The sequence below is a fragment of the Diplotaxodon limnothrissa genome, linkage group LG5, assembly GCF_057381915.1.
Source record: "Diplotaxodon limnothrissa isolate DT_005_m linkage group LG5, D_limnothrissa_male_GT1.1, whole genome shotgun sequence".
NCBI lineage: Eukaryota > Metazoa > Chordata > Actinopteri > Cichliformes > Cichlidae > Diplotaxodon > Diplotaxodon limnothrissa.
In genome coordinates this window covers 41,467,264-41,484,721 of record NC_140600.1, presented here as the reverse complement: position 1 = coordinate 41,484,721, position 17,458 = coordinate 41,467,264, and the positions used below count along the sequence as shown (strand labels likewise).

The window sequence follows — 17,458 nt, the reverse complement described above, 5'->3', positions numbered from 1 at the left end:
CCCAAAGTTTTAATTTGATGTAAAATGAATACAATTAAGATAAGATAGAACTTTATTAATCCCTCGGGTGGGTTCCTCTGGGAAATTCGATTTCCAAAAAAGCACAGCAACGACCGAAGTTACAGTTACAGAATATTATATATATATATATATACACACACACACACACACACACACACACACACACACACACACACACATATATATAAATACAGAGACAATATAAATAAAATATACGAAGGGGATAAATAGAATAAATAGGAATAAAAAATAAAAATACAAGTGAATTGCACATTTCAAGTATTGAGTCTATTGCACTGTTGACTATTTACAAAAAGTATTGCACAAAAGGTATTGCACAGTGAGGTGAAGAGGCACTACAGCTTAGTTGTTCCCCCCTCCTTTGTCCTCCTGTTTCCCCTCCCTCTCCCCTCCAGAGAGGAGTTAAACAGTCTGATGGCGTGTGGGACAAAGGAGTTTTTAAGTCTGTTGGTTCTTGTCTTGGGGAGAAGCAACCTGTCACTGAACAGACTCTTCTGGTTGTTAATGGCCGTGTGCAGAGGATGCCCAGCATCCTTTTACTGTATTACTGTATATAGTAACTATTAAGTCTAATATATATACCCTAGTAAGCTATAGTACTTTTTCCTTTGGGAAGGTACCATCTGTGCAGTCTGCAATTTTGTTGAAGAAAGATGTTGAATCTATTTAATATTTCTTGAAAAATAATTGATTTCTGTGCATTTTTTTCCCCACACTGTGTCAAATTAAGGTTGATTACGTTGATTAAGCATCATGAGGTGGCACGTGAGGGGTGGTTCCCTATTTTTTATTTATTTATTTTTGTTGTTGCTGGGAGTTGGAACCCTATTAGTTAGGTTGCTTAATATTTATGCTAAGTACTCTTTAAAATACCAGAATAGGGAGGATGGTGCAGGTTTAAGTTTATTACATTGATCAGTATTGCTGAACTATGAAATATTTTTTTTTGCATACAGGTATAACAGAATAGCTTTAGTGTAGTTGTTGTTTTAAACTTGAGTATGAACTTATACAAAATGCAGCAAGATATTTAAAAAAACAGTTTTATTGATTAAAAAACACTATATCGGATTCATATCGGTATCGGCAGATATCCAAATTTATGATATCGGTATCGGTATCGGACATAAAAAAGTGGTATCGTGCCATCTCTAGTTTGTACTTCTGTCTTTGTGCTGTTCAGGAAGAGGTGGCGAGGCCCAGGATGGCCAGAAGGCAGACGTACGGCAGCGAATAGCACGGCTTCCAGATAATGTGGTCACAGGCAGAGACTGACGGCGTCGTCCTATCTCTGCTCTTAAACCCTCCCGAGGCCCCGCCTCTCCAAACCTCCATATTTATCTGCCAGAGGCAAAGGGAGCCGAGCTCAATGTTATCTCATAAACAGGAGTCCCTCTCTGGACCACCTCACACCCCGGAGCTGCTGGCACAATCTTATCTGCACGGCAGCCTTCAGAGGCACCGCCGGCACAATGTTATCCTGCAGCTGTCCTCACCCCGGGCCGTTAGCCTTCAACCACCTGCCGCAGGAGACCCTGAACACATCACAACACGGAGGCTGTTAATGAGAGAGAGCCATTCAGGAGCTGTCCGGGACAAGAGCGACGCCAAAACATACGACAGGCTCCACATTTCACCCCAAAAACCATTCAAAGAAGAAAATCAGAGCCAGAGAGGCGCCTACAGTACCCATGATGCACCTGCACCCTGAACTGATGCCTGACAAAACCAAACATCTGTAACAGGGGAAAGTCCAGTCAGTGGTTAGTTCACTGTCTGTAGTGAAAGTGGGAAAGTCCAGCGTCTGTGTTCGTTTCTCACTGCCTGTACTAAAAGCAGCACAGCTGAGTTGTGATCTAAAGTCGGACTGTAGTCATTTCTACAAGAGAAGAATCCTCCTCATCCAAAGGAGCTCTGTGACCTCAGGATGAAATCATATGAAGCAGATGTCACATTCATTTTCACGCTCTGTAATTCGCCTCCCTGCAGTTTGAGTAAGTGGGTTAATAACACAAATAATTGCCCTAGTTGTGGTAGCAACACCATGTTTGGAGGCACTTAAAAAAACTGGTTCCCGGGAGGAAGCGTCCTGGTGTGCATCATCTCAGTTTTAAGAAGACATCAGTGAAAGAAGAAAACAGCCAAATGTGTCATTAAAGGAACTGTTTTAAAGGAGAGATTTCACAGTTAATGAGCGCTTCTGCAGCTCAGCTCAGCTTCTGTATCTCACTGCAATATTTATAACATAATAAAGCAACACACAGTTTAAAATTATGGGTGAAAATATCCTGTTTCTAAATAAATAAATGAGGAAAAACCTCCAAGATTAAATTTCCTCTTGATAAAAAAACCTCAATAATTCTTATATTTGCTGGAAAGTTATGAGGAGAAAAAATTATTCAATTTTTAGTAAAAAATCCATTTTTATGAAAGAGGAAAAATAGAGGACTGAGTTTTTTTACACAATAACTTCAGACTTTAATGTTTTTCTCGTGCTGTAATAAACTTGATTTATTTAATGTGGGACATAAAACGACTGCATGCAAGTTAAAAAGACAAAAGAGTCAACATGATTCATTACCAAAGTGAATTATTAAAACTTCATTTTGTAATACAGCAAAAAACTTATGGACAATAAAAATGAAAAAAATAAATAAACACATTTTAAATGAGAGTAAAGAAACGAGATAAATAAAAATTTAAGTCGAATGTTTAATTCTACAACATGAAGGTAAAAAGTCAAAATGATCAGAACTTCGACTTTTGCTCTGAGATCAAATAATTAAAGCTGACGAGGAAATGATGGAAAACTTCATTTACAACAGATTCAGGTCTCCGTGGATCTGATGGGTGCAGACTATAACCTGGAGCACCGCCATGTTTGTCCTGGATTCCTGGAATCCCGCTCCGTAAATTTGACCTCTTAATCTCCAACAGCTGCCAAGATGAACAAATTAAACGGCACAAAGTATCCTCTCATGACTCATTTCCTCCCCGCCGACATCGAGGCCATAAACGCCGTCGGTGTGACAAACGTCTGACTGTAAAGTGAGGAAACCTGCTGCTGCGTGTGGCAGCAGGACGACCGGCATGAGCGCTAATCAGCTCCTGTGTGATGCTCTCATACAGTCTGTGGATGCTGATGGATGAATATCCAAGCATCAGCTGATAACTTTATTCTTTATTTATTTATTTGTCACATGTAGTTATAGCTAGTACAACATACAGTGAAATGTTTTTCCTGGCTAAAAAATACTCCCCCCGACTGTGAGAAACATACTAGAAAAACTTTTACCTAAACTGTAATGATTTAAAAAACTATAAAAATATACATATTTACATAAGTACAAATGTATATAATATGATAAGATAAGATAAGGTTCAGGAAAGAAGAAAGTAAAGTGCGAATTATGTACTATGTGTGAGATTGTCCAGCATATTATCCGGTTTGCGTTTTTGGTTGAGGAGTCTCACTGTTTGTGGGTAGAAACTCCTCCTGAACCTTTCTGTTCTTGTTTTCAGGCTACAGAGGCGTTTCCCTGACCTCAGCAGCCTGAACAGTTTATGGGCGGGATGGCTGGAGTCCCTAGTGATCCTGATGGCCCGGGATCTGCACCTTTCAGCGTAGATGTCCTGCAGTGCTGGTAAAGGTGTTCCCATAGTGCGTTCAGCTGTGCGCACAACCCTCTGCAGGGCTTTCTGTTGCTGTACTGTGCAGTTCCCGTACCACACCATGATGTTGTTGCACAAAATGCTCTCAATGACACCAGTGTAGAATCTCCTCTGTATATTCTTGGAGATCTTAAACCTCTTTAGACGCCTCAGGTGATAGAGGCGCTGTCTGCCTTTACTAACAAGGAATTCCGTATGTGTGCTCCAAGTGAGGTCCTCGTTGATGTGGACACCGAGGTATTTGAAGTTGGAGACTCTCTCCACAGGGGTTCCATTGATCTGAATTGGGGTGTGAGTTTTCTCTCCTCTCTGTCTTCTAAAGTCGATCACCATCTCCTTTGTTTTGCTGATGTTCAAGGAGAGGTGATTTGCCTCACACCACTTTGCTAGTCCATCCACCTCACTTCGGTAGGCCCTCTCGTCATTCCTGGAGATGAGTCCCACCACCACTGTGTCGTCAGCAAACTTCACAATGGAATTAGTGGGGTGTCTGGCCGTGCAGTCCGCGGTGTAAAGGGAGTAGAGAAGGGGGCTCAGTACACATCCCTGGGGAGCCCCTATGTTCAGTGAGAGTGTATGGGAGTACACATCCCCTATTCTCACTGACTGTGGCCTCGCGGTCAGGAAGCTATAAATCCACCTGCACAAAGATGTACTAAATCCCAGATCTTGGAGCTTACCCGAGAGGGTGTGGGGCACTATGGTGTTGAAAGCTGAGCTGTAATCTATGAACAGCATTCTCACATAATTTCCACATCCCTCATCTAGATGGCTCAGTGTGGTATGCAGGACCTGTGCTACAGCGTCTCCGATAGATCTATTTGTCCGATATGCAAACTGCAGTGAGTCGAAGTCAGGAGGGAGGAAGGAACTGATGAAGGGTTTCATGAGCCTCTCAAAACACTTCATCACTACAGATGTTAGGGCTACTGGGCGATAATCATTTAGGCTGGCTGGGCGAGTGTTCTTCGGGATCGGAACAATCACTGATGTTTTAAAGCAGGTGGGGACTACCTGCTGGGCCAGAGAGGCATTGAAGATGCTGGTGAAAACTGTGGTCAGCTGATCTGCACATACTCATACGTCCCGGTATGCTATCTGGTCCCGCTGCCTTCCTGCAGTTTGTTGCCCTCAGAGTTTTCCTCACCTCATGCTCAGAGAGTATCAGTGGTGCTGGTTCAGCAGCGGGAGCGGGTGCAGAGCTCTGAATTGCCGCCACAGCAGGCACCTCGAAACGCGCAAAAAAAACATTGAGGTCATCAGCTAATTCCGGTTTCATACATCTTACAGTGCTGGGTTTAATTATTGCTCCGCCCTCTCGTCCAAATATGTACATAAGGTCAATTCACCACGGCATCGACCGAACACGCTCATGTCAACGCTTCAAAACTCTAAACTGAGCTGCTGCCTGACAGAAGCCCCACCCACATGCTCTCAATCCGGTTGTTCAGTGATGACGTGACGAATCCTACTTCCAGGTCTAAAGTAGTCTGCGTTTAATATGGCTTTTGTGTTGTTAACATGTTTAATGTTTTGTATTTTCTTCTATTTAATCTCAAAAAGCTCCTAAAACAGTCAGTGATCACTGTTGACCTCCCTCGGCTTTTATTACCGCTAATCATTTATTTAAGCTCAGTTTTTAAAACCTTAGGATGTAACTACAGCCCAGCCCATGCAGCAGTATATGAATGACTAACCTCGTATTGTGGAAGGATTATCTCAGTTGTTCTCCTGGCTGAAGTTTGGTCCTTTTACAGCATCCTGCCATGCGATTACATTTGTTCCTGACCACCGAGAACACTCATGTTAACTTTTATCGAGTGGAAAAAAAGTTAGCTTGTTTATATTATGCTAACATAGCTGTGTCGCTAGCGGTCACGTAGCACATCATTATATAGCAGCTAGCCAAACTTCAGTAACCCTACAAACGTCACTGCTGTTTAGTTTTCTGTCTTCATTTATGCTGGAAGTGATAACAGAGCTGTACGTTTTAATTTGTTTCCAAAACCCCGCAGTCAGGACATGCTATATTGTATTTAGATAGAAGCTAGCGAGCTAACTCCCTGCTAACTTCTAACTCCGTTAAATGTCATAAATTCCGTTTTCATGGATGCCTGGATGTTAAACTCAATTGTTACACCTGGTAGAGCAGAACGCTGATCATTTTATTAAAGATGAAAGACTTTAGACAGTTTTTCAACTCTCAGTAATGCCATAGTGATCGTTTGATATATGGACCTGCAGCGGAGCTTAGGTCCAGACACGGCTAGTGATGTCAGACTTAACGACAGGATACCTGCAGTTTGGAGGAGCAGCCAAACTAAAGGGGGTGGAGCTAAAACAGCTCGTTTCAGACAGAGGAAGAAGTGAGGAGCTGCATCGGGGGTCAGTGTCACATAAAGAAGGATTATTTCCAGCTGTGAGTCATGCAAAGCTGCTCTGGACGAGAACTCACACACACACACACACAGACACAGACACACACACACACACACACACACACAGACTCACACACAGACAGACTCACACACACCAGCAGCTCGTCCTCTCTGACGTGGTCACATACAGGAAGTGACGCTCCCGTGTTGGTGTAGTGTTCCTGTCGGAGTCATGTGACAGGAGTGGACGGTCTCGGCCGGGAGGCGGTCCCCGCCTGCGAGCGGAGGTTCGGTTCTGGAGCTGATCCGAGCGCGTGTGACAGTCAGTGTGGCGGCGAGCAGCAGATTAAGTGAACGTTCGTCTGTGAGTGTTTGTGTAGTTCTTTAAATATCAGCCGAGCAGAGCGGGAAATGAAACAGGAACGCAACGAGGCGGAGAGGGGAAGAAAAGTAAGTCAGACAAGATAATGTGTTCTCCCGAGGCTGCGATCAATACGCCTAATAGAACGGGTTCATTAGCGTTCAGGGCCTGCTCGCACCATCATACCGGGTCACTGTCGGCGAGGCGTTATCGATCGTGGTCCAGAGCGGCTCCTGAGGTGCTGGTTAGCATTGCAGACGCAGCAAAGCTTCCCCAGAGAAAAGCTACGAGTCGATGAGCGACAGAGTTCATCAGATTAAGGAGTCCAATCACGGCACGGCCCAGTAGCGAGACACGCCCAGGCGGTTCCCGAGGTACGCAGCGTTAGCCTTGATGTCGGTGGGTCTCTTCACTCGTCTTACTCCTGCTTTCATCTACCGCATCGCCCCGGCTCTCTGATCTCTGCACACCTTTACCTTCATGTACGCCACAACCACGTCTCCACAGAGCGCCACGCCGATCCCTCACGCCGCCACCTCACCTGGGCCACAGTGAGCCCTACATACTGTTTACTTGAATTATCCAAATCTATGTGCTACATGTATATAGTGCCAGGTCCTCCTGCAGTCACCATCCATCCTTATTCCAACACCCTCACACGTATAAATGTGTGCGTGCACATGCTCCAAGCTTCATTAGACTACAGTGTGTTTGCACCAGGACCTGCACAGGTGTGAGAGGCTGTGCTGTAGCACTTTACTGCTGCGGTTCCCTCTGACGTCTGTGTTTAGACATGTAGACGGACCGTCGCTCTCAGAGTCGCGCAGGACGAGGGAAAGCGTTTTTAAACCTGCCGTTTCCTGAATGATCTGCAGGAGGAGCTGAAAGTGTCAGAGCTGGTTATGACGGAGCGGCGTGGGTCAGAGTGGCGGCTGTAGTCGTGACGGCTCGATGTGTTTGTTGTGTTTTCATTTCTGCGTCAAACACAGATTCGGCGAGACGTTTACCTGGATGTCAAGTTCATCACATCACATATGACCTTAAAAATCATCACAGATTAAAAGAAGCCGATTAAAGAAATCAAGCATGAGTGTCACAAACACACTGCTCAATGAAACACAACCAGTGGAACAAGAGCAGGAGGCTTACAGGTCTGACCACAGAACCAGACTCAGCAGCATTCCGGTGCCCCGTACGCCGTGGGAACGCCGTGGGAACGCCGGCTTTAACGTTCCAAAACAAGCATGACCTAACCTTCCAGAGATTGCCAGCTACGAAATAACCACCTACTGACCAATCAGATCTGTGGAAAATAACACAAACCCAGGAACGTTCGCTGTCTGTCCCGTGAATGACTCGGATACTCTGACGATCTGCTGCGTGAGGCTGATTCTCCAGCTTTACCTCGAAGCTCTCACCATCAGCCAGCGCTCTGCTTCAGTTCTTCCACCCAAAGCCGGAACGCAAAACGAGGAGTAACTCTCAGATCTGCTTCATTAGTCGTGCTTTCTGTTCTAAAATCAGACACGTGGTGGGATCAACCCCACGTGGGAGCTTTGTAAAACGAGTGGGCGAGTCTCCGAACCCTCCCGAGACATTTTCACAACAATTGTACACGGCGTTAGAAATAAAAATCAGCGGGTAGCTAAACCCAGCATCTGTGACCGTGCGGTGACGGATGAGGGTCCAGACCTGCTGTCGCACAGAAGAAGTGAAAATGGAGCCTCCAACAAACAAACGAGTAATGGAGACTCGCTGCTCTCCACCTGTCCCGGGTGGGCGTGGCTTCCTTTATTCTGTATCCACACACACCTGCAGTAAACAAACGGCGCCAGCGCTCACCTGTGCACTTCCTGCTGCTCTCGTCCTTCTTGGAGGAGCTCATCAGTTTGCAGTTGAAGTTCTCCTCCCAGTACTCGGCAAACCACACGTTCCTCCTGTTGTTCTCCAGAGTCCGCGAAGTGAAGTAGGCATCGAACCCTGAAAGACATCCGGCAGCAGGTCGGAAAACAAAACAGAGGTTGATTCATTAGGCGGCGACAGCCCGGAGCACTCGAGCACGAAGACTCAAAGCAAACAGGACGTGTTTCCTAATGTATGTGAGTGTTTATCTGCTCATCTGTGCTGCATTTTAATCAGGCCTTTATGTAATCCATCTAAAGTGCTGTCAGAGGGGAGTTCTTCAGGAAACACTTCATTCTGCTGCTGTCGAAGAAAACAACAGGAACAACTCGACAGCTCAGAATGGAGCTAATGTAGCCAGTTTAAAGAGCTCACAACGTTGTGTAACGCTGCCCGAACACACGCCAAGACCGCAGCAACAACAAAACCCTCACATATGGTAATAACATTCCTGGCAGGAAAGGGAATTCCACCGGGATGAATAGAAACGGAGCTGCGGATCACCAGAAATAGCTCCAACCGTGTAACCTTTGCACAAATCACAAAGGCCCCGAGAGCCGAGGAGGGTGGTGCGTAGGTTTCTAATCGCATAAGCAAATTAAGAGATTATCACTGAAAAACAAGAAACGGGTCAAAAACAGAATTTTATTCATATACTGACAAAATAATCCGAATAACAACCACCTGACATCACAACAGGTGCTGTGACAGGAAGCTGGCAGCACGTTTATCATCCATGCGTGCGACCTGTTCGTGCATCTGCTGCTGGAATTCTTCCGATGAGAGCGCGCCACAACAACACACAACAACACAACGTGGGCAGGTGCGGAGTGCACTCCACGCTCCTGGAGGCTGAGAGGGCGTGGCACTGACCACGTGCACCGAAGGCGGCGACATGTCGCTAACCATCGCTAGCCGTGAGCCAAGCGGAGGAGAAACGGGATAACGCATACACAGGCACCTTCAAAGTAAAAGCTGTTCATCGATGCTTCAACAATACATTTCAAAAGGTGCAACACTTACTTTGAAGGCAAAGCTTTTTTTAGCACCCGTGTTTTTAGTTCCTCGACTGAGTGAACAGCTGCTGCGTGTTTGCAGACAAGCTGGCGTTTCCTGTGACGCATGCATGCTAACACTAAGATATGCAACGGGGTAAAACGTCTGCAGACCAGTGGAGTCAGATTTCATTCGTCTCTCTGCTGGTGGCTTTGTCTCCACCGCTCACAGCCCGACAATCACCGGAAACGGAGTCATAAGGAGACGAGTCCTTTATCTAAAGAAGTGCACTTAATCATCTCCTGCTTCCCATAAGAGCCGCCTTCACTCCGCGCTCGCCGTCCGTCACCCATACCGCTCAGACGTCCTTGGCAGGTGACGCATTCATTGTAATAATTCCTGACAGCCTGGGATTAGGGTCGTGACCTCTGCAGGTCTGTGAGGCCATCCTGACACAATCAGAATCAGACTTACACATTAGTCATTACAAAGATGTATTTGAAATAATATTAAAATGAAAACATTAAACATAAATATATAAAACATAAGTATTTACAGAGGCTTACAGTGGAAGAGCCTCAGGGAGGAGGAGAAACATTGTTTCTGCTGCTGCCTCGTCAGAAAACTACTGACTGCTAGAATGAAGGGCTTTGGCTGGACCCGCCCCTTTGACCTAGGTCAGAGCATCACGTCACCAGGCTCCTGATTGGTTGTTGTGGTGTGACTTGGTGCTGGGAGTTCAGATTTTTCCAACTCGAGCGGTAGACGCGATAAGCGCAAATGCACAAAATGCAACACAAAAACTGCAGCGCGTATTTTACTTCGCGCTTCAAACGTGTCAGTCGCGCTACTTGGTCGCGCGGATCAGGCAGAAAAGCGTTTTCGCGACGCAGATCTGCTTCTGAGGTTTCGCTTCGTCGCGCTCCTCCATTGACATGTAAACCTGACGCTCTGGTCGCGTTCGGTGTGAATGCACCGTGACACTGTATCTGCGCCATACCGTCCCCATGCCTGCTCGTTTCTGCATGACTGCAGCAGTTCGTGGTTTCACACATCATGTGACTGTTTCGGCAGATAACGAAAGTAAACACACCTGAGCCAGGTGATCGGAGCTCGGCTCTCTGGGATCAGTTGTACGTTTTGGTTTCATATTTTTGGCCACTAGGGGTCGCCGAACACGAGCGTGCCTGCACAGAGCGTCCAGGAAAGCGAGTTTTTCTCCCGTGGGCCTGGATGTGGACGCGCTCTCTGCAGCTCTGCAGACGTCCAGCATCAGTCAGTGAAATCACTTGAAGTCCTGCGTCTGCACACTGTGACGGATGGAGGATTTTCTCCTCGCTGCGACTGAAGCTTTGAGCCTGGAAGCTCAAAGTAGGACAGCCGTGATGGCGACTCTCAGGGTATCTGACTGACAGGCACTTGGAGTCTCTGCGAGCTGCAGAGGGACAGCTGTGCCGTCTATTTCAAGAAGTCTGCTTTTCCATTGTTGAAACGATGAATAATGAATGTAAACAGAAAGGATTCAGAAGTTTGTGCTTCAAATAAGAAACTGAGAAGCAAAACAGGAAATGAGGAGATGCTGGAGGCGGGATTTACTGGTGAGAGGAGAGATGTTAACAGAAGCTGCCTGAGAATTCGCCTGATTTTGCTTCAGTCCGTCAGTCTGACAGCAGCACCGCTGTGTCGGACACACGGGGAGACGCTTCAGAGATTTGTTGTTGTTGCTCTTGTTCAGATTTTCTGGGTCACAGACTTCACTGACAGCTCGATGTACGGCGTGTCCGGCCGCGTGACGCGTCATCCCACCGATTTACAGTCGCTGGCGTGACTGAGTCACGCTGCTTTTTCCTTTTTTATGGCTCGTTTTGTTTTTGACATCGAAACAAAGCAGCACTCAGACCCTCAAACACACGTCGCTGTAACAGAGACGCTGATGCGGCGCTTATGAAATCAAGGAAAAATCAGATAAATGCTCCCTCAAACGCATCATTAGACTCAGACTTTCTCCCTCGCCACGTCTGCCTCGTGTGCTCGGCAGGTCGGGCAGATGTTTTCTGGGAGTTTGTTTCTGGAAACCGGAAAGAGCGAGGAGTGCAGCGAGCGGCTAACACATGCACATTTATGCCATATTTTAACATCAGTTTGCTCAGCAGTTCTCCAGCACGGGCCTGAGAGCGGGTTAATGAGCAGCCTGTATGCATGCTGCAGGCGGTGGTCTCCACACACCAGGGGGCGCTGCTGCACACAGGGGTCCGGCTGAAGCTCATTTAAATGTATGAGAAACTGCAGGAGCTCATTTGTGCCGCGCACTCGGTAAACAGCTCCAGGTCAGCGTTTCTTTCCTGAGTTTTGGACTTTTTGGATAATTTTATCAAACGATGTGAAGCAGCCTGCAGCAGACACGCGGGTGTTTGTTACCCGACCTGGACGTCTTCTCCTGGTACGACCGAGTCACGTTCAGGCTAAAGGCACCTGTGCAGGTAAAGCAGCAGCAAAACTCTCGGATCTGAAAAACCAAGCTCCAAAACCTGCAGCTCACCTAAAAGGTGAGTCAGGTGAGACTTCCTGAGCCCTAGTGGACATTAGAGGAACTGCAGCTTTGGTGTTTCAGCGCTGCTTCGTGTTTAAACGAGACGCTCAACTACGCCGCTTATAACGGGATCACTGTTGCTGACAGTCCTGCGCTGCTGCGCTTCCTCTCAGGCGTCACGTAGCAACAGCACATGCAGGAGAGCCAGGAGGGAGTCTGACTCGCTGCTGCGGAGCCATCGATTGGACAACATCGAGCCGGACTGTGTCCACTGCACACGCTCACTCTCTGCCACACAAATAAAACAGCTTTTTAACCACGCCCTCTGACTCCTCCAGTGCGCTCACCTGCCACGAGGCACAAGGATGAGCAGGAACCCCGTCGGCCTGAACACTTCGGTGTGTCACACCTGTCCTCTCGTAGGTAAAACCACACGAGGCGGCCATCAGCGTGTGCGTGCGGCTCAGACGGTGTCACTCCAGGAGGCGGAGCCTGCTGCTGATCTCGGACCATGGACAGGTGCATCTTTGTATTCTGGATGTTACTTAGTCAGCAGGCTGGTTCCTGCCATTTTTTATCTACAGTCTGTGGTCATTTGGATCAGTTTCCATGAATATTGAACGTCACGCACTCGCCGTGTGTGAACTGCAGTCTGTGTTTTCTGCTGCGCTTCCTCTTTAACCCGTCCAGCTTCCTTTCTTCCTCACACACTGATGGATGCCGACGCCGCTTTATGAAAATTTTCCGAGCATGTATTTCTTGTGCAGGAGCAAAGACGTGAACGCTTTAACCCTCGACATCCGACCAGGAGGTCTGAACTGAGAGGCTTCTGTCATACTCCAGGCAGGCGGTCTGTGGACACCCGGTCGGAACAACCCAGAAACTATCGTAACGGCCATCGAACCGCGTCCTTGTTACATGCTGAGGAGCTTCACTGGGTACAGCGAGGTCACGAAACGTCGTCTTTATGGGGAAAGTTCAGACTGAAACTAAAGAAGCTGATCAGGTGTGAAAAGAAACGAGGGCTGAGACACAGGAAGACAAAGCTACGGAGAAGTCAATCAAAGAGCAAGAGAGGACGAACTCAAACAGAACTCCACACAGGAAGTAACCTTCAAAATAAAACAGGGACATAAAAGCAAAGCAGAAACCAATACAGACTAACACTGACTTCATAATTAAGTAGAGATGACATTTGAAATTATTTGCTTTTAACCTCAAATACGCAGATTTTGGAGTTTGGATCAAGGCCTGAAAAGAGAACCAAAACCTGACGCATGAAGAAAGAAAAAGATCAGAAAACTCAGAGAAGTCTCTGCAGCGGAGCCACGACGCTGCAAGGAAACCAGGTCCTGTGGGGGAGTTAGACACGTGTCAGGATTCAACGGCATCTAACAGGAGGGAAGACGGATGCTGGGAAACAAGCCAGACCCCCCAAACGATGAAGGCCGAAGGACCTGAGACAATAACTACAAACACAGCAGTTAATGGCGCCTGTCAGACGCTGCTGAGGGCAGCACAATAACACCGCAAGACGCAAAACCAGAGAAAAACAATCACACAAAGAGCTAAACTTCACAATAAAACAGGAAGTGAAGCCAGAGGGAAGAAACTCTGAGACGATAAAGGGATGCAGAGAAGTAAAAATCCATAAATCCATATTCAGAAAAACACACAGAACAGGAAGTTCCAACCCCGCCTCTGAGCCCAAGCTCACTGACCAATCAGGAGCTGGGATTCTGACGCTGTGTCCTCCGGGCTCGCTGTCAGCTCACAAAATTCTCTCAGCTGAAACATCTTCGTCTTTGTGTGTCTGGTTAAACGACGTCAGCGTGTGGTATTTGTAGTATTTGGTGCTCCGCAGAGGCTCGGTGCTGATGCGCACGCCTCCCTGCAGCAGCGTGCATTTCTTCTCTGGGCTCAGTCTTCTGTAATCTCACACGAACAACAACAAGTGTGCTGTTAGTGCACAAAATCATCCAGAAAGCACAAAGAAGACAAACAAGCCGAGGCCACGTGGGGCCACAGCTCCAGCTCTAATGGCCTAAATGAAAACAGGGTGCCAGCGGCTTGAGTCGCAGCCAAAACCGCTGCCGGGGCAACAGAGAAATGACAATTAGCGCCCTTACTTAGCCGCGCCTCGAGTGGGAAAAACAATTGGAAAAAGTAGTTTAATGCCCTTATTTAAGATGAGACTAATCCTTAATGTGAAAGGAAAGCAGCGGCGTGAGAGGTGGAGGGCAGAGCACACGGCACAACCAGACTGACTGCAGGCGTCAGTGGAGCTGCTTTCAACAACAAGAGGCTCCATCCACCAAATCCTCCATGAAGCAGGTGGATTTGTGGGTTGGGACAATTACAGCCTGACTGCGAGACACGGCCTGGTTTCCACATCCTCGGTGGGAAGCTGCTGACCGCTGCTCCAGTGTTTCCCATCAGATCCAGTAAAACAAAGTAGCAGCTGAACTGACTTTCATTTCAGTGTTGGTGGGACGAAATCATGATGAGCAGCATCCAGACGAGCATTTGCAATAATGCATGTCTTAGCACATGCATATCCATGTGCAACACAGATAATAACGTTCATTCAAAAGGTGGATATTTTCTCTAAATGCAGCAGGCGGGTGGTGTGGTGGGTGGAGAGACTGGAGACGAACGTTGGTGTGAAGCAGGAGAAAGGATGCTTAGCCTGATCAGTGTCAGCGGCTAAACGTCTCCTCCTCCCATCTCTTTGCCGTTTGTCAGATTAGTGTTTCGTCTGCGAGCAAAGCCGCAGGAATGGGCTGTGACGGGCTGCCACAGAGCATCCCGCTGACTGAGGAGTCCAGGAAACAGACACGGAGGCAGCGCAGCCACAGACTCGGCCTGCAGTGGGACCAGTCCCTGCAGAGTCAGGCTGTGCTGTCCTGGGCTCAACCCACTCACATTATAGTTCCTGCTTAATCTCAACAGCGTGCAGTGCAGTCAGGATCACCTAATATGGATATAATAACTTTTAGCATGCACATGAGTTATTTCTGTAGGAACAGAGGAGCTCTTGTCAGTGCTGGTGATGCTGTGGTCGGGTTCTCAGTTGTTGCACGTTTCTGCTGCACCGTCTTTGTTTTTTTGCAGCTTTTGCACACTTGCACACGTCCTGTGTTATTGTCTGTCATAGCACCGCGGGCTCGCTTCACTGTGTACTGTACCACTGGCTTGACTTGATTTTTCTGGATGTTTGATATCTTCCCAGAAAACGAGATCTTGGATAGAAGAGTGAGTTTGCTTCTGAGGGAGGCTGGCCTCTCCTTTAGAGAGGGCGAGAGGTGCTCAGAGAAGAGCTGCTGCTCCTCCACATCAAAGGGAGGCTGTGAAGGTGTTTCAGGCGTCTGATTAGGACCTCTAATAATGAGGCGTCCCAGGTATCTCTAAAATAAGATCGCCGTCTCTAAACACTAAAAACCATGCACGTAACAGCTCAGCCATGATGACCCTCGGAGACTAAAATCTGTTGTAAAGTGCATCGTCACAGCTCTTTTACTTCGTGTTCTGTGTTAGTTACTTCATCTTTGCAGTATCGATTGATCAAATATTACACCTGCCTCTGTTTTCAATTCAATTTTATTTATATAGCGCCAAATCACAACAAAAGCGCCATTTGTGTGACGCTGCGCTCGCAGTTATTTCCTGCGTTTGGCGGTGTGAGGGAGGACATCCGTCTTGGCGGATGCTGATCATGTTTTAAACATGGAGTCAGATTAAAATCCGCATCCTCCCATCTCTGGTGCACACATGGGCACGCTGGAGCCGGCAGCTCTTCAAACAAAGAGGCTGGAGCTGGAGAGCAGTGGGAGGGTGGAGGAGGTGGAGGAGTTGGAGGGAGGCTCCTCGCTGCTTCATTTCCTCTCTTGCAGTTAGACCTCTGTCTCCTGGACTGCACAGAGCTGCTTCATGCCTCCTCGGTTCAGTGACTCCCTGAAGCCTCCGTTTCCTGTCCGTGACTCCGCCTCCCTGCTGAGATCCAGACATCCAAGTGACGGTCTGGTGGCAAACAGGCCCAATTGTCAGTTCACAGCAATAAGAACTGAACTTTACCTGTTCAGGTGGGAAACACTGAATGCGTCACCTGCAGGTTTTTGCAGACTCGGCGGCTTGGCCAGTTTTCCAGTGTGACATTAAAAGGCTCAGATTTGTGGATTAGAAGCTGTAACTGAGTTTGGGAAGTGGATCCATCCCGGCTGGAGACTGCAGACTCAGCAGGCATCTTCTGTCACGGGGAAACTTCACAGCCTGCAGCTTAATTCTACCCCATCTTCAACTTTCTCTTCTGCGTCGCCTTTGTTCCCGACGTGTTTTCACTAAAACCTTTTCTTCTCCACACCCCCCCTCTGTCTCGCTTCCTCTCTTGGGTTCAGTCTCAGCAATTATCGGGCACAGTAAGCAGGGCTGCGTTCAGGCTCGCAGCGCCACGTTTCACATGAAAATAGCTGGATTTATTTTCTCAGACCTGAAAAGACAATAAATCAAAGCCAAGCTGACCTCCTCCGTCCGGGATCCGAAACACAGACTTGGCTGCAGATTTGAAATGAGGTCTTGATTTATTCATAATCAGCCTCCGTGTCTTTAACATGTATGCGATATCAGCCGGTGTGACAGGGAAGGCCGCAGAGGGAGAGCGTGCGCAGCAAAGCGATGTCTGCATAAATGAGGACGGCTCCTGTCACTGCACACATTTGTCTGGACAAGTCTATAAGTCGGACAGAGGCCTGCGTTAAAATCAGACGTAACCTATCAGAGCGCAGAAACAGGAACAAGCACGCCGCTACTTAAATGTTTCAGTCGCTCACAGACGGCAGGAAACCGTGTTTGTTCCACCTGGATGAGCCGAGGACAGACGGGCAGCGACGCCATGATCTACACGTCTGTGCAGCTGGACCTGAAGCAGCATCAACGCGTCCAACTGAGACGCCCAGACCTCCCTCTCCTCAGCACCTCCTGCATCTCCCTGCAGCCGTCTCCTTCAATGCAGAGGAGCAGCATCTACTCTAAACTCCCCCTGAGTGACGGCGCTCCTCACACTGAGGCGTTATTCACGGGGCGCAGGTGAGGGCAGGCGTGCCGATCAGTAAGTCGACGCTCACCAGTGTGCAGGTGGGATCAGATGACCCCATCTGTTCCCGACCCTCAGACACGTGGACTCTTCCACTTGAGGCAGAAACTCATCGGTGACCCAGAAACCAGCCTTTTCCAGCCGAGAGCCGCCGCCGCCTCAGCCGATTCCCACTCAGCTGCGAGCCAGCCACGAGTTGGAGGTCAGCGCTCGATGAAACCAGGATTGAATCATCCGCAAAAAACAAAGACAAGAGGTCAGTGAAGCGTGCGCCCTCTGCCGCCTGGCTGCTCCGAGAGCTCTGCACCTCAACGCCCTGCCGGGACCTTAGTGCCCGACTTACTGTCTGCCAGCGCGAGCCCTCACAAAAGCACCGATTCTGACGGAGCCCCGGATAACCCGGAGAGGGTGAACACGTCACCGTCCATCCATGCACGCTGGCCTGCATGCCTCCGTTTGGAGTTAATGTCGCAGTATAACAATGAAGC

At 48.0% G+C, this 17,458-nt stretch overlaps 1 protein-coding gene across 1 annotated transcript in view; it reads right to left on the bottom strand.

Moving 5' to 3' along the window:
* Nucleotides 1-17,458, bottom strand: part of grm7 (glutamate metabotropic receptor 7) — a 168,379-nt gene that overhangs the window by 40,772 nt on the left and 110,149 nt on the right. The window contains exon 5 of the mRNA XM_085353623.1: nucleotides 8,296-8,433. Coding sequence (XP_085209749.1) covers nucleotides 8,296-8,433 — 138 coding nt within the window. The remainder of the gene's footprint in view (nucleotides 1-8,295; nucleotides 8,434-17,458) is intronic.